Source organism: Arachis ipaensis, chromosome B3 (assembly GCF_059453495.1).
Source record: "Arachis ipaensis isolate K30076 ecotype BB chromosome B3, ASM5945349v1, whole genome shotgun sequence".
Lineage (NCBI taxonomy): Eukaryota > Viridiplantae > Streptophyta > Magnoliopsida > Fabales > Fabaceae > Arachis > Arachis ipaensis.
The window spans coordinates 135,094,191-135,110,431 of NC_142438.1; the positions used below are offsets into that span (position 1 = coordinate 135,094,191).

General features: G+C 37.1%; 2 protein-coding genes across 2 annotated transcripts; both read left to right on the forward strand.

The window, feature by feature from the left end:
• The first annotated feature begins 1,429 nt into the window (after positions 1-1,429).
• On the forward strand, positions 1,430-2,010 carry LOC148572532 (uncharacterized). Its single transcript, XM_088507794.1, has 3 exons — positions 1,430-1,474; positions 1,543-1,637; positions 1,671-2,010. The coding sequence occupies exons 1-3, from the start codon at positions 1,430-1,432 to the stop codon at positions 2,008-2,010; spliced, it is 480 nt and encodes a 159-aa protein (XP_088363920.1).
• Positions 2,011-13,531: 11,521 nt separating this feature from the next.
• LOC107631264 (protein C2-DOMAIN ABA-RELATED 1) lies at positions 13,532-15,676 on the forward strand. Its single transcript, XM_016334648.3, has 3 exons — positions 13,532-13,782; positions 14,631-14,726; positions 15,147-15,676. Exons 1-3 carry the CDS (start codon positions 13,672-13,674, stop codon positions 15,435-15,437), a joined length of 498 nt encoding a protein of 165 aa, XP_016190134.1. The 5' UTR covers positions 13,532-13,671; the 3' UTR covers positions 15,438-15,676.
• Positions 15,677-16,241: the final 565 nt, after the last annotated feature.

The following is a 16,241-nucleotide window of genomic DNA, read 5'->3' on the forward strand; positions in this document are numbered from 1 at the left end:
AGGGGTTTTCTTCCTTGTGGAATGTGCTGCGATTAATGCGCCCCTGCACCGCTTGGGTTTTCGATGCCCTTAGCGGTTATTATTTAGTTTACCTACTAAGTTAGTGGGCTTTGTAATAATATCTGATTGCTGTTTTGGAATTGACATTCTGCTGTTTCACATTCTACCAGTTAACCCCAGTCATGACTTCTAAAAGTTAGTCCCTCTCCCTAAAGTTACTGTTGTTTTTGTTTTTGAAATGACGAAAGAGAAAGAAAAGCAAAAAGTTGTTGAGGAAAAGAAAGATAACCCATACCATTGGGTTCATGATGACATGAGGACTCGGTCTTCGTCGTACATTGATGCCGAGTCCATGTGTGAGCTCAAAGGTTTGAAGGTGGTGAAAGAGGGTTCGGGTGTGGGTGTTGAGCTGCTTCACTGTTCTGGTGAGGATAGGGTTTACGAAAGGAGAGGGGATTGACAATATTTTTACATGTATACTCCTTGTCTTATGGAACTGGGTGTTAAATTTCCATTTTCTGCTTTCGAGTGTGATGTACTTAACTACTTACCCAACTCAATTGTGCGCCTTCACAGTTACACCCTAATTCTTGGGCGTTTCTTCGTGCTTTCCAATGTCTGATGGACTTTTTTTCCTTTCCTTGTTCTTTGTCGGTATTTTTCTCATTGTTTCAGTCGAAAGGGGTTCGGAAGGGGTTATGGGTTTGCTTAAGTAGTTTTCCTGGTCGTTCCCTCTTCCTGTTGTACAAATCCTCTTTTAAGAATTTTAAGTCACTTTTCGTCAAGGTGCGGTCAATGGAGGCCGATTATCCTTTTTACTTAGATGACGAGCTTATAGAGAAATTTCCACTTTATTAGTGTTCTGAGCCGATTCAGATCCTGGAGGCTACTGAGCAGAGTGAAGAAGAAGACTGTTTTCTAGATTATTTGGTAGAATGCTTTGCCGCTGGGGAATGTTTGTCCATTCCTGAGGTTTTATGTTTGCATGACTCTGGTGGTAGTGAGGGTCTAAGAACTTATATAGGTAATATTTGTTGTTATTCTTTTTGTCATTTTTTAAGTTTTTCTGACTTCTGTTGTTTGTAGGTGGTCGAGTTACTCATCTGGATCCCTCTCGTTTTCAGTCTTTTCTGAAAAAGAAGAGGGATAGAGACATTGGAGGTTCTAGGGCTTTGAAGGAGAGTGGTGGGGGGCTGCTCAGTTTGCCGCTCAGCCTGCATCTTCATTTAAAAGGAAAAGCGATGATACCGAGAAGTCCCTGGAGGTTATTTCGGAGGGTGACAAGGAGGTCGCTGGTAGGTCTGCCTTTGATAGGAAAAAAAGACTTCATGGTTTTATTCCTGCTACGAGTCCTCATTCGTTGTGGAGCGACCAATTTCCTTTTGCTGAACTTTCTGACAGGGTATCTCAATACCCTGGTAATATGCTTATGACTCGCCGAATTGGTATGGAGGGGATGGGGAAGTTTATCCAGGTCGGCTTTCTTCTTTCTCTTCTTCTTCTATCTTTTTTTTTTTACCTGGTGCGTTCGTTTGGTTGTAGATTGTTGCTTCACGTTTGATGTGTGTCGATCGAACGACTGAGCTGCTTGGTGCTGAACAGCAAGTGACTGTAGATAAGGTTGCCGACCTGGAGAGGTCGTATAAGGAAAAATTTGCCGAGCTGGAAAGGTCATCCAAGGAGAAGGACGATATTATTGTGAGTGTTACGGCAAAGATGAAGGATTCTGAAGAGGAGGTCATTCGTTTGCGTGATCAGATTCGGCTGCTGCAGGCCGAGATGAAGAAAAGTGACATATCCAAAGGGCAGCTGACCTCCAGAGTTCATGAATTGGAAGAGGAGGGGATGGAGATGTTCTCCTCTGGATTTGATCGAGCTGTCAGTCAAATTGCTATTTTACCCTCCGAGTTTGATTGTGGTCAGCTTGATGTTACCAAAATAGTTGTTGGCGGGAAGCTGTTTGTGGATGGGACTGTAGAGGACCGCGATGAGAACGTCCCTCCTTCTTAACTTATGTATATGTATATTTCTGTGACTTGTATATTTTGATGTTTGTCTGTCGTTTTGAACTTAAATAACTTTTGTTTGCGCTGACCGAGGTTAGGTAAGTTTGACAATTGTAGTGTTTTGGTAATATATAAAGTTATGCATGCTTAGTTAATGTTTTTGCATTTGAAAGTAGAATAGGAGGAGAGATAAAGTAAGAATCAGATCGGTTATTCACATATTAGTACATTGTTTGACGTTGATAATTGATATATTGGATGTCCAGCCTCATTAAAACCCTCCTTAGGTAAAACCCTTATTTGGGAAAAAACCTCTAAGGGAAAAAGAGTACCTTCATCCACGGATTGTACAGGTTATGATCTATACAACTTTAGTGACGAGATGTTCCAATTTCCTGGTAATGAGTCGCCTTGTAGCGTTTGTAGTTGGTAAGCCCCCATTTCGAGTACTTTTGCAAGCCGAAACGGTCCTTCCCAATTTGCGGCGAGCTTACCGTGCGATGGAGGTCGTCTTGCTTCCTCTGTTCTTCTGAGGACTAGGTCTCCCTCGTTGAATGTCCTGGGTACTACTTTTTTATTATGTCTTCGTTCTACTAGTTGTTTCATCGCTCTTTGTTTGATAGCGGCGACATCTCTATCTTCCTCCACGAGGTCTAGCTCGGCCTTCCTCGTATCGATATTGTGTTGTTGATTGTATAGCTCGGCCCTTAAGTGGGGATGCCGACCTCGATTGGTATCAGTGCCTCTGTGCCGTACACTAATTTAAATGGGGTCTTGCCCGTTGTAGTTTGTATTGTTGTGTTATAGCTCCACAGTATTTCTGGGATCAAGTCTGCCCATTCTCCTTTCGCATCATTGAGCTTTTTTCTCATTGCCTGCAAGATTACTCGGTTAGCAGCTTCGGCCTGCCTATTTATTTGTGGGTGCTCGACCGAGATAAAATGGTGCTGAATGTTAAAGCTTTTCAGAAATGACACAAGTTTGTTATCTGTAAATTGTCTACCATTATCTGATATTATCTCCTTAGGTATTCCAAATTGGCATATGATATTTTTCCATATAAAAGATCGTACCTTTTTGGCAGTTATTCTTGCTAGTGGTTGTGCTTCTATCCATTTTAAGAAATAATCTATTGAGACTAAAAGATATTTTACCTGATCCGGTGCTACTGGGAAAGGGCCGAGGATATCGAGCCCCCATCTGAAGAAAGGCCAGCTTACCTCCATGCTATGCATTACCTCAGCCAGTTTCACTGAGACAGTAGCATGCTTTTGACAATTGTTGCAGGCTTTGACTTTTGTTATGCAGTCCCTCTTCACCTTCGACCAATAATATCCTGTTCGGATAATCTTTGCTGCCAGAGCTCGTCCTCCTATGTGGTTTCCACATACGCCTTCGTGGACCTCGTTCATGAATTCATTTGCTTCGTTTTTTGTCGAGGCATTTTAGTAATGGGTGTGAGAAACCACGCCTGTATAGTTCACCTGCGATAGTTGTAAAAAAACTTGCTTTTTGCTAAAACTTTTGAGGGTTAGTCTCATTTTTGAGGATAGCCCCTATATTAATATACTCAAGAAAAGGTGTTTTCCAATCGTTTGTATGAGTGATGCTTATTATGCATAGTGACTCGATGCTAGGTTTTTCTAGGGTGAGTTGTGATAGTGCTAATGTGTGTGTTGTTGCCCTAGTGGAGGCGAGCTTAGATAAGATATCCGCTCTAGTGTTCTTCTCTCTATGCATATGTGATATGGTAAGTTTATTAAATTTTGAAAGAGTAAACTACCATTTGTACCCACGAAAGTTGAAAACTCTGACATTTCTACCCATAGAAAAAGGAAATTACCATTTGTACCCATGAAATATGGGTTCCGCACAACAAAATTATCCAAACACTAAAAAATTACCTAAAATTCCTAAATTACCCTTATCTTCACCACCACACCACCTTCTTCACCCAATCACCTTTCTAACCTTAACCCTCTTCACCCTGCCACCACCCCTCTTTTTCTTTCTAATCTCAAATCTCACCACCACCCCCTTCACTCACCACCATCCCTCAAGCTCTTCACTCAATGGTGGCTCCCACTACCCCCCGCAACTGTCACCGGAACCCTCGCCCTCGTTCACGGATTTACCGGCGAATCCAGCTGGTTCCTCCAGCTCACGGCCATCTACTTCGCCAAGTCCGGATTCGCCACCTGCGCCATTGACCATCAGGGCCACGGCTTCTCTGATGGCCTCATCGCCCACATCACTGACATCAACCCCGTCGTCGACGACTGCATCGCCTTCTTCGACGACTGCAGCCCTCGGCGGCACAATCACGCTATTAATCACTCTCCGCTGTCGCGACTCGCCGAAAAATGTCTCATCCGCGAACTGAGCGTGAGTCCTGATTATGGTGTTGTCCTCTTCGGGGGTTAAGGCCTGATGCTCCACCTGCGGGGAGACACCATCGGATCCTGCAAAAAATGGGTTGGTTCATGAACCTGTAATGAAGAACAAAGCAAAAGAAAATCAGGGGAGAGGTAGATATAACAATGGCAAGGATCAGGCAACGACGGTGGTGGTTCTACGATGCAGAAAGAGGTGAAGAGGGTTGGCTATGGCGGCGATAAGGTAGCGTGAAGAGGAGGGTCTCTGACGCAGTAGGCTCTGGTTCGAGGCCGATGGTGATGGTGGCGAGGAGAAGCTGGCGCGGTGCTCCTGGACTTGGCGTAGGTCTGCGACGTTGCTGGCGGAGAAGGGGGTGAACAGTGATGAGGATGGTGATACGGTGGTATGTGGTTAATATTGGAATTGGGTGGCTGAGAAAAATGAGAGAGAGAGAGAGAGAGAGAGAGAGAGAGAGAGAGAGAGAGAGAGGAGGGAGGAGAGAAGGGTAGTTTAGGAATTTTATTTAATTTTTTAGGGTTTGGATAATTTTGCTTGCAAAAACTATTTTTTATGGGTACAAATGGTAACTTTCTTTTTCTATGGGTAGATATGTCAGCGTTTTCAACTTTCGTGGGTACAAATGGTAGTTTACTCAATTTTGAAATAAGATCCTTTGCTATGAGCCAATACTGCTCTAACAAAGGATCTTTTACCTGGAATTCTCCTTTGATTTGTTGAACCACTAAGAGGGAGTCACAGTGTACTATCAGGCTTTGTACTTGGAAACTGAGGGCGAGCTTGAGACCTATTATGAGCGCCTCATATTCAGCTTGGTTATTGCTTGCCGAGAAGTGGAATTGAAGGGATTGCTCGGCCATTACCGTTTCTCCCTCCTTTAGAACTATTCTGGCTTCGCTTCCTTCTCGGTTTGATGCGCCGTCTACATATAACTCCCAAATCTGCTCGTAGTGATGTTCGTCAGGTGTGAGTTCAGAAATGAAGTCTTCCAGGACCTGTGACTTCAGAGCCGGTCTTGATTGAAATTGAATATCGAACTCAGAAAGTTCGATAGACCACTTGGTCAACCGTCCTGCCAGTTCTGGTTTTGTTAGTATCTGCCTTAGTAGTTGGTTTGTTTTTATGATTATTGTGTGGCTCTGGAAGTAGTGTCTTAGCCTCCTTGCTGTTGTTACTAGTGCCAAGGTCAGTTGTTCTATTTTGAGATATCTTTTTTCTGTTGGCTGCATGACTCTACTGACGAAGTATACTAGCTTTTGTATTTTTCCTGCCTCAATGACAAAAACCGAGCTTATAGAAAAATTGAAAACAGATAAATATAAATACAAGGGTTTACCGACTTCTGGGCTTTGTAGTACTGGTGGCAAAGACAGGATGGCCTTAAGCTCGGCGAATGCTGTTTCACATTCCGTTGTCCACTCGAATTTTTTGCCTTTAGATATCGTCTGGAAGAAATGATATGATCGGTTTGATATTGCAGGTAGAAATCGTGACAAGGCGGCCACTCTCCCTGCTAGTTGTTGTACTTCCTTAATTATTTTTGGACTTGCCATATTAAGTATTGCTTCACATTTTTCAGGATTTGCTTCGATTCCCCATGAGGTCAGCATGAAGCCGAGGAACTTACCTCCTTGTACTCCGAAAGCACATTTTTCTGGATTGAGTCTCATATTATATGCTCGAATTCAATTGAATATTTCCTTGAGGTCATTGCAGTGTGATCTTTTTGGTGTAGTCTTGGCGACCATGTCATCCACATAGATCTCCATATTCCGACCTATTTGTTGGTGGAATACCTTGTCCATTAGTCGCTGATATGTTGCACCTGCATTCTTCAGACCAAATGGCATTACTCTATAACAAAAATTTCCATGTTCAGTTATAAAAGCTATTTTGCTCTGGTCTTCTGGATGCATAAGGATCTGGTTGTAACCAGAGTATGCGTCCATGAAGCTTAAGCTTTTGAACCCCGAAGCATTATCTACCAGTTTGTCAATACACAGTAGTGGATAGGCGTCTTTCGGACATGCCTTGTTGAGGTTTGTAAAGTCGACACACATGCGCCATTTACCTGAATGCTTCCTTACCATTACCACATTTGAGAGCCACGTGGTGAAGCGGATTTCTTTAACGAAGTCGGCACTGAGTAGCTTCTTAGTTTCCTCTAGGGCTGCCTTTGCTTTTTCCTCCCCGAGGTTTCTTTTCTTTTGGGCTACAGGTCGGATCGTTCTGTCGATGGCGAGCTTGTGGCAAATGATGTTTGGGTCTATTCCTGGCATATCTGCTGGGGTCCAGGCAAATAGATCGGCGTTGTCTTGTAGTACCTTTATAAGTTCCAATTGTTCTTGTCCTTGAATGGCTCGGCCGACGTAGGTGAATTTTCCTGGTTTTGATGTCAGGGGAACTTTTTGGAGTTCGTTCGCTGGCTGAGGTCTTTCTTGGGTGTCCTCCCAAGGGTCGAGCTCTGCTAGGGATAGTATTTCGTTCGTGCTATGGATAGCCTTGACCTCTTGTTGATATTTTTGTTTCGCGTCGGATGTTTTTAGGCTTGCATTGTAACACTACCGAGCTTGTTGGCGGTCTGAGTGGAGTGTTGCTATCTTCCCGTCCTGTGCCTGAAACTTAACACACAAATGTAAGGTAGACACTACTGCTCTGAACATGTTCAGAGCAGGTCGTCCGAGGATAATATTGTAAGGACTGGGACAGGCGACTATAAGATATTGGATATCAATGGTGTGTGACAATGGGGTGTCTCCCATTGTCGTTTTTAGCCATATATATATATCCTTTAATTGGAACCCTCTCTCCGGAGAATCCTACCAATTATCCGGATGAAGGTTGCATGGCTTTTTCATAAAGTTTCATTTTTTGGAATGTAGAATAAAAAAGAACGTCTGCACTGCTACTGGGTCCAAAAGGACTTTTCTTACCAATAGTTTGCCTGTTTGGATGGAAATCATCACTGGATCGTCTAGGTTTATGATGGTGGAAGATATGTCGGCCTGGCTGAAGGTGATTTTGAGGTTGTTTGTATCCTTGTTACTCTGTGGTACTGTTCCTTCGATTGCCAGCATTGCTTGGTAACTCCGCTTGTGTGCCGCGTTTGTCTTGCCTCCCCTGGCGAATCCTCCGGAAATGCAGTTTATGATCCCCTTTGGTGGATTAGGGTTGGACCATCTGTTGTCATCCTTGCCTTCTGAGGTTCGTTGGCGCTCTTCTCGGTCTCGAATGTTTTCCTTGCTTTTTCTTCCTTCGACATATTTGTCCAAGAGGCCTTGCCAGGCTAACCTTTCTAATAAGTCTTTGGGGATTACGCATTCGTCCGTCGTGTACCCATACTTCTGATAGAAAGCACAGTGTTTGCTCTTGTCTACAACTCGTTGATCTTGGTAGCTTCCTGCTCGGGCTGGAGGTTTTATTATTTTGGCGTTGAGAATCTCTTTGATTATTTTTTCTCTCTTTGTGTTGAATCTGGTATAATTGTCAAATTTTTGGGTGAGTTTGAATGACTTCCTTGGTTCCTTATTGTTTGCCGATCTGATAGTCTTATCTTCTTCTTTCCTATGTGATTTTCTGCCGTTCTTTCAGCCTCACGGAGTTCTTCGATCTCCATTTGTCCAGCTGCTCTCTCTTGGAACTCCTCCAGTGTTTTTGGTTTAGTCACCGCAATGGTCTCCCGGAACTTACCGGGTCAGAGGCCGGCCTTAAGGGCGTGCAGGTGGACTGCTGGGTTCAGATTTGGTATTTCTATGGTTGCTTCAGCAAATCGAGTCATGTATTCTTTTAAGCTCTCATGTTGTCATTGTCGGATGGTACCAAGGTAATCCGATCCGTGTACGTATATCCTTGAAGCTGCGAAGTAGTCAATGAAGGATCTCGCCAACTCTTCAAATGAAGAGATCGAACCTGCAGATAGTTTAGAAAACCAAAGTAATGCAGCACCATCAAGGTAAGTAGGAAAGGCTCGACAGAGTATAGGTTCATTGTTAGTGCCGTTAAAAAACATCATAGATTGGAATTTCTTAACATGAGCACGGGGTCACCAATCCCCTTATACGGCTCAAGAGTAGTGGGTAGCACGAAATTTTTGGGCATCTAAAAGTTGGTGATCTCTTCAGAAAAAGGGTTGTCCAAGGTCAGCTTCTCCTTTGGTGGATTGAGGCACAATGGATCGGTGTTGCCTTGAGCCGAGCCTCTAGAATTTCCTTCCTCATGTTTTCCGGCATTGTTGTTGACAGACAGCTCGGCTATCCTTCGGACTTCTGCCTGAAGTTCAACTATTTGAGCTAAGAGCTCTGCTTGCGTGGGTTGATGAACCCCGTTATCAGCCATACTTGAGGATTGGAGATCCTGTAGAAGAAAAGAAATAAAGAGCTAGGTAAAGAAAATAGTGGGGTTAGATGAATTCCTGGCCCCACGGTGGGCGCCAAATGTTCCGTCCAAGTTCAACCGAGGTATACGATTCCTTCCACGACTGATCGATCTTGGGGAGAGCTATACGTCGTCTTGGGGGGAGTGATGAAAAACCTCGGTAATGTGAAACACAGCGGCGAGAACACCTGCAAAAAACACTCCGACGCTCAAGTTAAAATAAGATATTAAGAAAATAATATAAATAGGAGAATGAAAGTGTATTTGTGACCTGAGTTCTTATGAGCTATTTGGTTTGTTTTTTTAGACGAGTGGAGTGTTAGTTTCCCTTTGTTTGTTCCGATATTTTCAGTTGGATAGTGAGTTCCGTTGTTATTGACAACGGACTAGAGATGATATTTGACTTATGCAAAACCGTGATCAAATTGTGACTGTTATCTGCGTTATTGTTTTTCGAATTATTTGATCGATTAGGATGGTAATATGGTTGCCGAGTTTATGGGGTACACGTCAAAAATATAAAAAAATTATTATAATTTATTAATTTTTACTATTATTTTTATCTATTAATTTAATTTTTTAAATTTAATAATTTAATAATATATTTTATTCTAAATTTGTAAATGTTAATAATTAATTAATTATAAAAATAATAAATTTTTATAACTTTATAATATTTTTCATAGAATAATATAAAAGAGTTTACTATCACACGGTCTGACGCTCACACGCTTGATTATACTTTGGGGAATGGGGGAAGACGGAAGAGTGAAGACCGAAGACTGCAAACACGCTTAACGTGTTTGTTTGCCTCTCTATGGCAACACCAACTTTAGTTAGCTATTCGTTACTGGCCAAAACCTGTGGCATACCGTTTTCTAGAAACAATTATATATACGACGATGTTACGGATAAATTAACCTGAGTCACCAACGTCAATTATTAATATAAAAAATATATTAAAATATAATATTTATTAAAAATAAATTAAATTATATATATTTATACATAAATATATTAATATCGGATTTTAATAATTAATTTTAATATATATATATATAAACGTATGTATGTGGGGCTGCCTTAGTGCCTTACCCATTTTCTCAATTGTTGACTTAAAACTTTGCAAAGGAGCAATAAATACTGCCTAAATGCATTAAAAAGTGCTATCTTTATCAAACCAAAAATATAAAAATGCGTGTAGTGTAGATATAGCTCGGTAAGGACAAGGTAGTATGCCAATAAATTATAGCTCAAATGGTATAATTTCTCTATATTCAATTAAGAGGTTATGGGTTCGAGTCTCATATCTTTAGTAAAAAAAAAAAGACAAGATAATATGATTCAGTAATTTTTTCTCATATCTTTAGTAAAAAAAAAAGACAAGATAATATGATTCAGTAATTTTTTTTTCGGAGAAATGATTGTATCTTTTAAAAAGCATAAATATTTAAAAATATTATGTGTTTGAATTTATAATTTTAAAAAATAAAAAATATTATTAAAATAAAAGTTACTTTATATCTATTAAAATAGAAAGTGTATGTAATATAATTTATATATTAATAAATATTTAAACTTATCTTAAATTAATTTTTGATGTCAAATTTCATTCACAATAAAAATTCTTTCTTATATCTATTATGTTTATTTTGAACTTAAAAATCTCTTATCAAACAAAATATTGTTTTTTATGTTTATTAAATATATTTTTTATTTAAATTTATTAAACATAGATATTGTAATTTTTTAAAAATTAATTTCAATAAATTATTTATAAAAAAAAGATTTTTTTTATTAAATTAAGTACTAATAACTGTTATGTCAATCACATCAGTTTTCATTATAAATATTTGAATATAAAAATGAATTCGGCCTCGCTTATAATTATGAAGAAGAGGGGGAAGAGGGGATTGGAGAGGAACAATTAATTTTTTTTTATCTAAATAAAATAAAGGAGATTTAAGATTATATGAATTTTTTAAATCAATTTTCGATTAGTAGATCTGTTTCATGTGTTAGGTAATTGTACTTTAGGTTAATTGGTAAAAGTTGACATCTTATGATGATTTATATTTGAAATTTATTTTCGAAAAACATGTAATTCATTCTAGGAGATTGAGCGAGCCAAAATGAGTATAAATTATTTTAAAATGTAGTAAGTAAAACTTTAAAATTTAAAACACAAAGGACTGTAACTGTTAGAATATAAGTAGAATCAATTAATATTATTTAGTATATCTGAATATTTATTATAGGAGATTAACTAATTGATCATACTTATATTCTAACAGTAACAATTTACGTATTTTTCTAATCTTGAAAAGTTTAGAACGATTTACTCGTTTTTGTAAAGTTAAAAAGAGGTGGAACAATTTATACTAACTGCAAAAGCGTAATATTTATTTGTGATTTATTCTCATACTATTCAGAACCTATTTTTACTTTTTATAGATGTGAAGCTTGTCGAAAAAAAAAATTTAAAGGGAGAAGGAAGTGTATTTCTAGAGGCATTGGAGGCCGACGCAGCAAGTGGCGGCGAATCACAGTAGAGGGCATGGAAGCATGATTCAATGATACTTAGGGAATAAGATAGCTAGTAATGAGGGAGATATATACCGTTTAAATGGTATTGTGTGGTCGACTTTATTGATGCAGAAATTGATGCATCCGCCGTAACCAATGATAGTATTGACGCACATGTCACATAATAATCAAGTTGTTTGGGATAAATGAATATTTGTGTTGCTAAACATGTGTGTTTTTCATTACTTTTTTACTTTTCAGTAGTCTTTACACTCCTTCATATTCATACATATCAACCAATTACATCTATTATCAAACTAAACACACTTTTCATAATACTTCAATTGATCAGACTCAAACACTTGATACTCAATATCTCAACACTCAATATCTCAACGAATGTTATAATTCTTCATTGTGAGATAACTTTCTCTTTGTTCTGGAACCACTGGCTGATTTTAAATTCGTCTGTGCCAAGCATTCCAGACATGTTCATAAATACTAGGGAGCTGTTGATCTGAAAATGTAAATTGGTCCATGACCTCAATATCCAAATTAGAGAAGTAAGAAGGGTACTGTTGTGTCTGAGAGCTTGAATGGACTTGAGATCTTTTGAAAAGTGTTGTGTCTCTCTCGTCGTCGTTATCATCACTAATAATAGGTAGTTTTGAATCCGATTCATCGTCTCTTATAACTTCTGCAACTAGATCTCTATCTCTAACTTCCATGAATGCAAGTTCACTTTTTAGTATAGGTGTTGTTCTTATTGCAATTGTGAGCTCTCCAAAGATATGCACATTATTCAAGTCATCTGAATCATCTGTCTGAATAGAAAAATTTACTACAAATGTCAGGGCAACATGTGGACAGTAACCTATTGACCCGCTAGAATGCCACTAGAACTCCTCTTTATCCCATGGTTGGTGAATTCGGAACATATCCACCTGAGCTACCATCTATATTAACCATACTCGTAAACAACTTCGTAGTGCACGAATATGAAAATCTAGCTTGACTGTGAAATAACTCACATGTTGTTATCGCCTTAAATTTCATATTTTTTAAATTTAACTTAACCTTGCCTAAATGAGATAAGAATTCTAGAAGATACTTGTTTTACACATTTTTTACCATACATTTTCAATTTATGTAACATACTATTTTGTAAATCCATTAAATTCATTAATAGATTTACAAACACATCAATCTATTTTTTTTAAAAGAAAAAGTAACACCCTCACTTTTGTTTTTATCAATTTTTTTTATGATGAACGAACAAGAATACATTTTTAGACATTTTTTTTCTTTCTCCCTAGACGTTTAAAGATGATTTACACCATATTCCTTAATTTATAGACTTATTCTCTTCATAAATTGTCTAATTCTTTGTGTTTTACTAGTTTACACATAAAATCGTGAAAGGATTTTGAGGTATACTCATTCTGCAAATAAATTATCCCATCTAAGTGTGTTTTAGGCTTAAAAAATGACTCTTGTGATCTTGGAACGATTTATGTCAACTTTCTAAAAAAAAATTCTAAATATAAATCGTCCTAAGATGTAATATTTAACGAATCAATATAAAATTATCCGATCTGAGATGATTTATATAAATATAAAAAGAGAAAATTTGTGTATTAAAATTTGATTTAAGAAATTTATATAAACCTAAATTCTTTTTATTTTATTTAATTGAAAAAGTTGAGAATAACCTATAAAAAAATGCATAAATAATATAATTAATTAAAAATGATTAATTTTATGGTTGCATACTATTTTTTTTAAGAAAATGTTAGAAGTCATTAAAATTAATTGTTTTAGCTATTAATTAATTATTTATATTTAAAAATATAGACTAAAATATATTATTAAATTATTAGACTAAAAAGTTAAATTAATAACTAAAAATAATAATAAAAAATAATAAATTTAAATTTTTTTTTAATAATTTTATTTATTTATTTTGGATTGATACGGGCACTTAGAAGATTCCATAATTTATTTAGTCAGCTTTGATAACCATTATTTGACCTTTTTATGACAGGACTTATTCTATTGTCCATGGTATGAAATGAAATAGTACGAATATACCCTGCGCTAAATAACATTGGTTTAAATAGTAAAAAAATGAAACTTCACTATTAGGACTTCGTAATAATTAGTCACAACAGTTTAAATTAAATATTTAAATTATTACTATTTAATGGATTCTATAAATTAATATAGAACATGTTATTGTCAAAGTGAGAAGAGGCAACAACTAAATAATACTCTATTTATTGCCGCCATTCCATTTCTACCCACTGTTCTGTTCTGTTTTAATTCTTTTCCATTTTGCTCAATTCTCTGAAGTCCGAAATATTTTCTCATAATGGAGAACATGATGGGTCTGCTGAGAATTCATGTCCAAAGAGGGGTTAATCTCGCTATCAGAGATGTAGTGAGCAGTGATCCTTATATCATCATCAAAATGGGCAAGCAGGTTCAACTTTCTTCAATCTCTTCCAAACTTCTTGTGTCTCTTTTCCGACCGCTGATGTTGTTCATCTATTTTTTTTGGACTGGGATGATGTTCATCTTTGATTCTTCGCTTTCTCTTTCTCTTTTTCTTCTTTCTTTTTTTTTTCTGGGCATTCAACAACATATTTGGTCTCTTTGTATTGTGGTATTGATCTTTTTCCTCCCTAGTTTTCCTGTCTGTAAACTCTTAATTTGTTAATAAATTAATATTCTGTTTTGAGAAATTAAATCTTCTTATTTAAAGTAAAGTGTGATTTTTTATTATATATTTTATAAATAAAAAATATTAAAAGATTAAAGATTATATTTTATACCCTAAAAGAAATGGAAAAGATTCATTCCAAATTTTTGATACTTGAACACCAGAGTTAATTTTGACTTCACCACACTCATTCTTTTCTCATCATAGTCATGGTTTTGAAACATTGATTAATCTGTTTTCTTCCGTGATTGAAGCGGTGAAGCTTCTAATTCTGCTTTGCTCTGCTCTTTTCCAAGAAAACAAAAGCACATTCCATGCGTTTGATTTAAGAAAACATTTATTATTATTATTATTTTATTAGAACTTTGTTTTTATAATTTTTCAAAAAAATAAATAAATAAATACAAAATACAAACCAAGCTGGGAAATTTTATTTTTTTTAATTCCCAAAGTAGCCCTTGCGTGTTTCTTTTTTCTTCCTTCTTTGTTTTTGACTTTTTTCCCCTTCACTGGTTCACTCGGCACGGTAACACTTTCAACGCAACTTTATTATCTACTATAACGATAGCACCTTAACTCTTTGCTCCATTAATTAATGTGTCATGCAGAAGCTGAAGACTCGGGTAGTGAAGAAGAATCTCAACCCTGAATGGAATGATGATTTGACTCTCTCCATTTCAGATCCCAATCTTCCAGTGCACCTAGTAAGTGTTCCTTCTTGCAGCTATTCATTGATAGAATTTTATGTTCTACATGTAATCCAATTTGTTACCTTCATTAAATCACTCTCAATAGTATTAGAAATGGGAATGTCTAGGAGGCCAGCAGATTTATTAAAATCTGGCCGCACTTAGCCAGCAAAAGGAAAATGAGTGATTCTCCACCATTAGATGAAATCTCACACCATTAAATACACTATTGATGGCTAATTGATGGCTATAACTCACAAAATCTGCTGACCCCTATCACTCCTCATTAGAAATTAGTATGTGAAACCAACTACGTGGATAATTAATTTTGAGGATTTATTTAAGGTTTCCATTTAGGTTTCTAACTCTGCATGTAATCAGATGCATTAGCTTAATGGAATTATGAATAAGTACTAATATGAGAATGAATGTCAGCATGTATATGACAGGGACAGATTGAGCTTTGATGACAAAATGGGGGATGCTGTGTTTGAGATTGGTTCGTTTATTGAAGCGGTGAAGATGCGGCTGCATGGTGTCCCTAATGACACCATAGTTACAAGGGTGCAGCCTAGCAGACAGAACTGCTTGGCAGAAGAGAGCCAAATTGTGGTGAGGGATGGCAAAGTGGTGCAAAATATGGTTCTCAGGCTTAGAAATGTGGAGTGTGGTGAAGTGGAACTTCAACTTCATTGGATTGACATTCCTGGTTCCAAGGGCCTCTAGAAAACACTTTCAGCTTTCAGCCTCAAGGAGTCAAGTACTTTTCATGTTAATCTTCTAATGTAATCACTTTTGCAATGTTTTAGAAAGTAGAAACAGAGTTGCAGCGGTTCATACCGAATAGTGAAAATGGTAATATGTAGTTTAATTAATATTTATTAAGACGTTTTAAGAAACCACTACAAGCTTTTCTGCCCACCTGTAAGTTATCGAAATCAAAGAGTTGTTAGTTTGTTACTGCCAGAATTATCCAAGGGTAATTTGGGAGTTCTGATTTGTGGTGTGTGTTGAACGTTGCGTGCATAGAAGACGACAAACACAGCTATGTAGGACATGCTTAACAATCTTGCACTCTCTACTGATCTCAAATCCCCACGTTTCTTGTACCTTTTGTTCATTTCGCGTGACTTGTGAATTTTCTTCTTGGAAAATTGGGGGAAGACAGAAAATCTAGAGTTAAGAGAAATAAATAAGATTAACAAATAAAAAGAAAAAAACTTGGTGATTTAATTTTTGTCTCATTGTTTTTTGGTAATTACTGTTTTCATTTGTTTAATAGGTACACAATCAGAGAAATTTAAGATTTTAATTCGTTTCAATTACTAAACAGCGTATAATATATCTAAAACAAGCAAATTTCCATGCTCGTCCCCATCCAGTTCATGTTTGTGGCCACGAATAACAACATTGTTATTTGTTAGTACTAAATTGTGTAACTAGTATTCTTTCTTCTTTTTGTTTTTGTTTATAAATTTCCCCTTTTTTTCGATTGGTTCCTATTAATAATAAATATAGAACATGTCAATG

Excerpts from the sequence above, each read along its gene's own strand:
- LOC148572532 (XM_088507794.1), top strand. The coding sequence starts at position 1,430 with ATGACTCGCCGAATTGGTATGGAGGGGATGGGGAAGTTTATCCAG. Across the intron at positions 1,475-1,542 it reads GGATGGGGAAGTTTATCCAG|ATTGTTGCTTCACGTTTGAT; the intron begins GTCGGCTTTCTT and ends GTTTGGTTGTAG. Across the intron at positions 1,638-1,670 it reads AAGGTTGCCGACCTGGAGAG|GTCATCCAAGGAGAAGGACG; the intron begins GTCGTATAAGGA and ends CGAGCTGGAAAG.
- LOC107631264 (XM_016334648.3), top strand. The coding sequence starts at position 13,672 with ATGGAGAACATGATGGGTCTGCTGAGAATTCATGTCCAAAGAGGGGTT. Across the intron at positions 13,783-14,630 it reads TCATCAAAATGGGCAAGCAG|AAGCTGAAGACTCGGGTAGT; the intron begins GTTCAACTTTCT and ends TGTGTCATGCAG. Across the intron at positions 14,727-15,146 it reads CCAATCTTCCAGTGCACCTA|CATGTATATGACAGGGACAG; the intron begins GTAAGTGTTCCT and ends AATGAATGTCAG.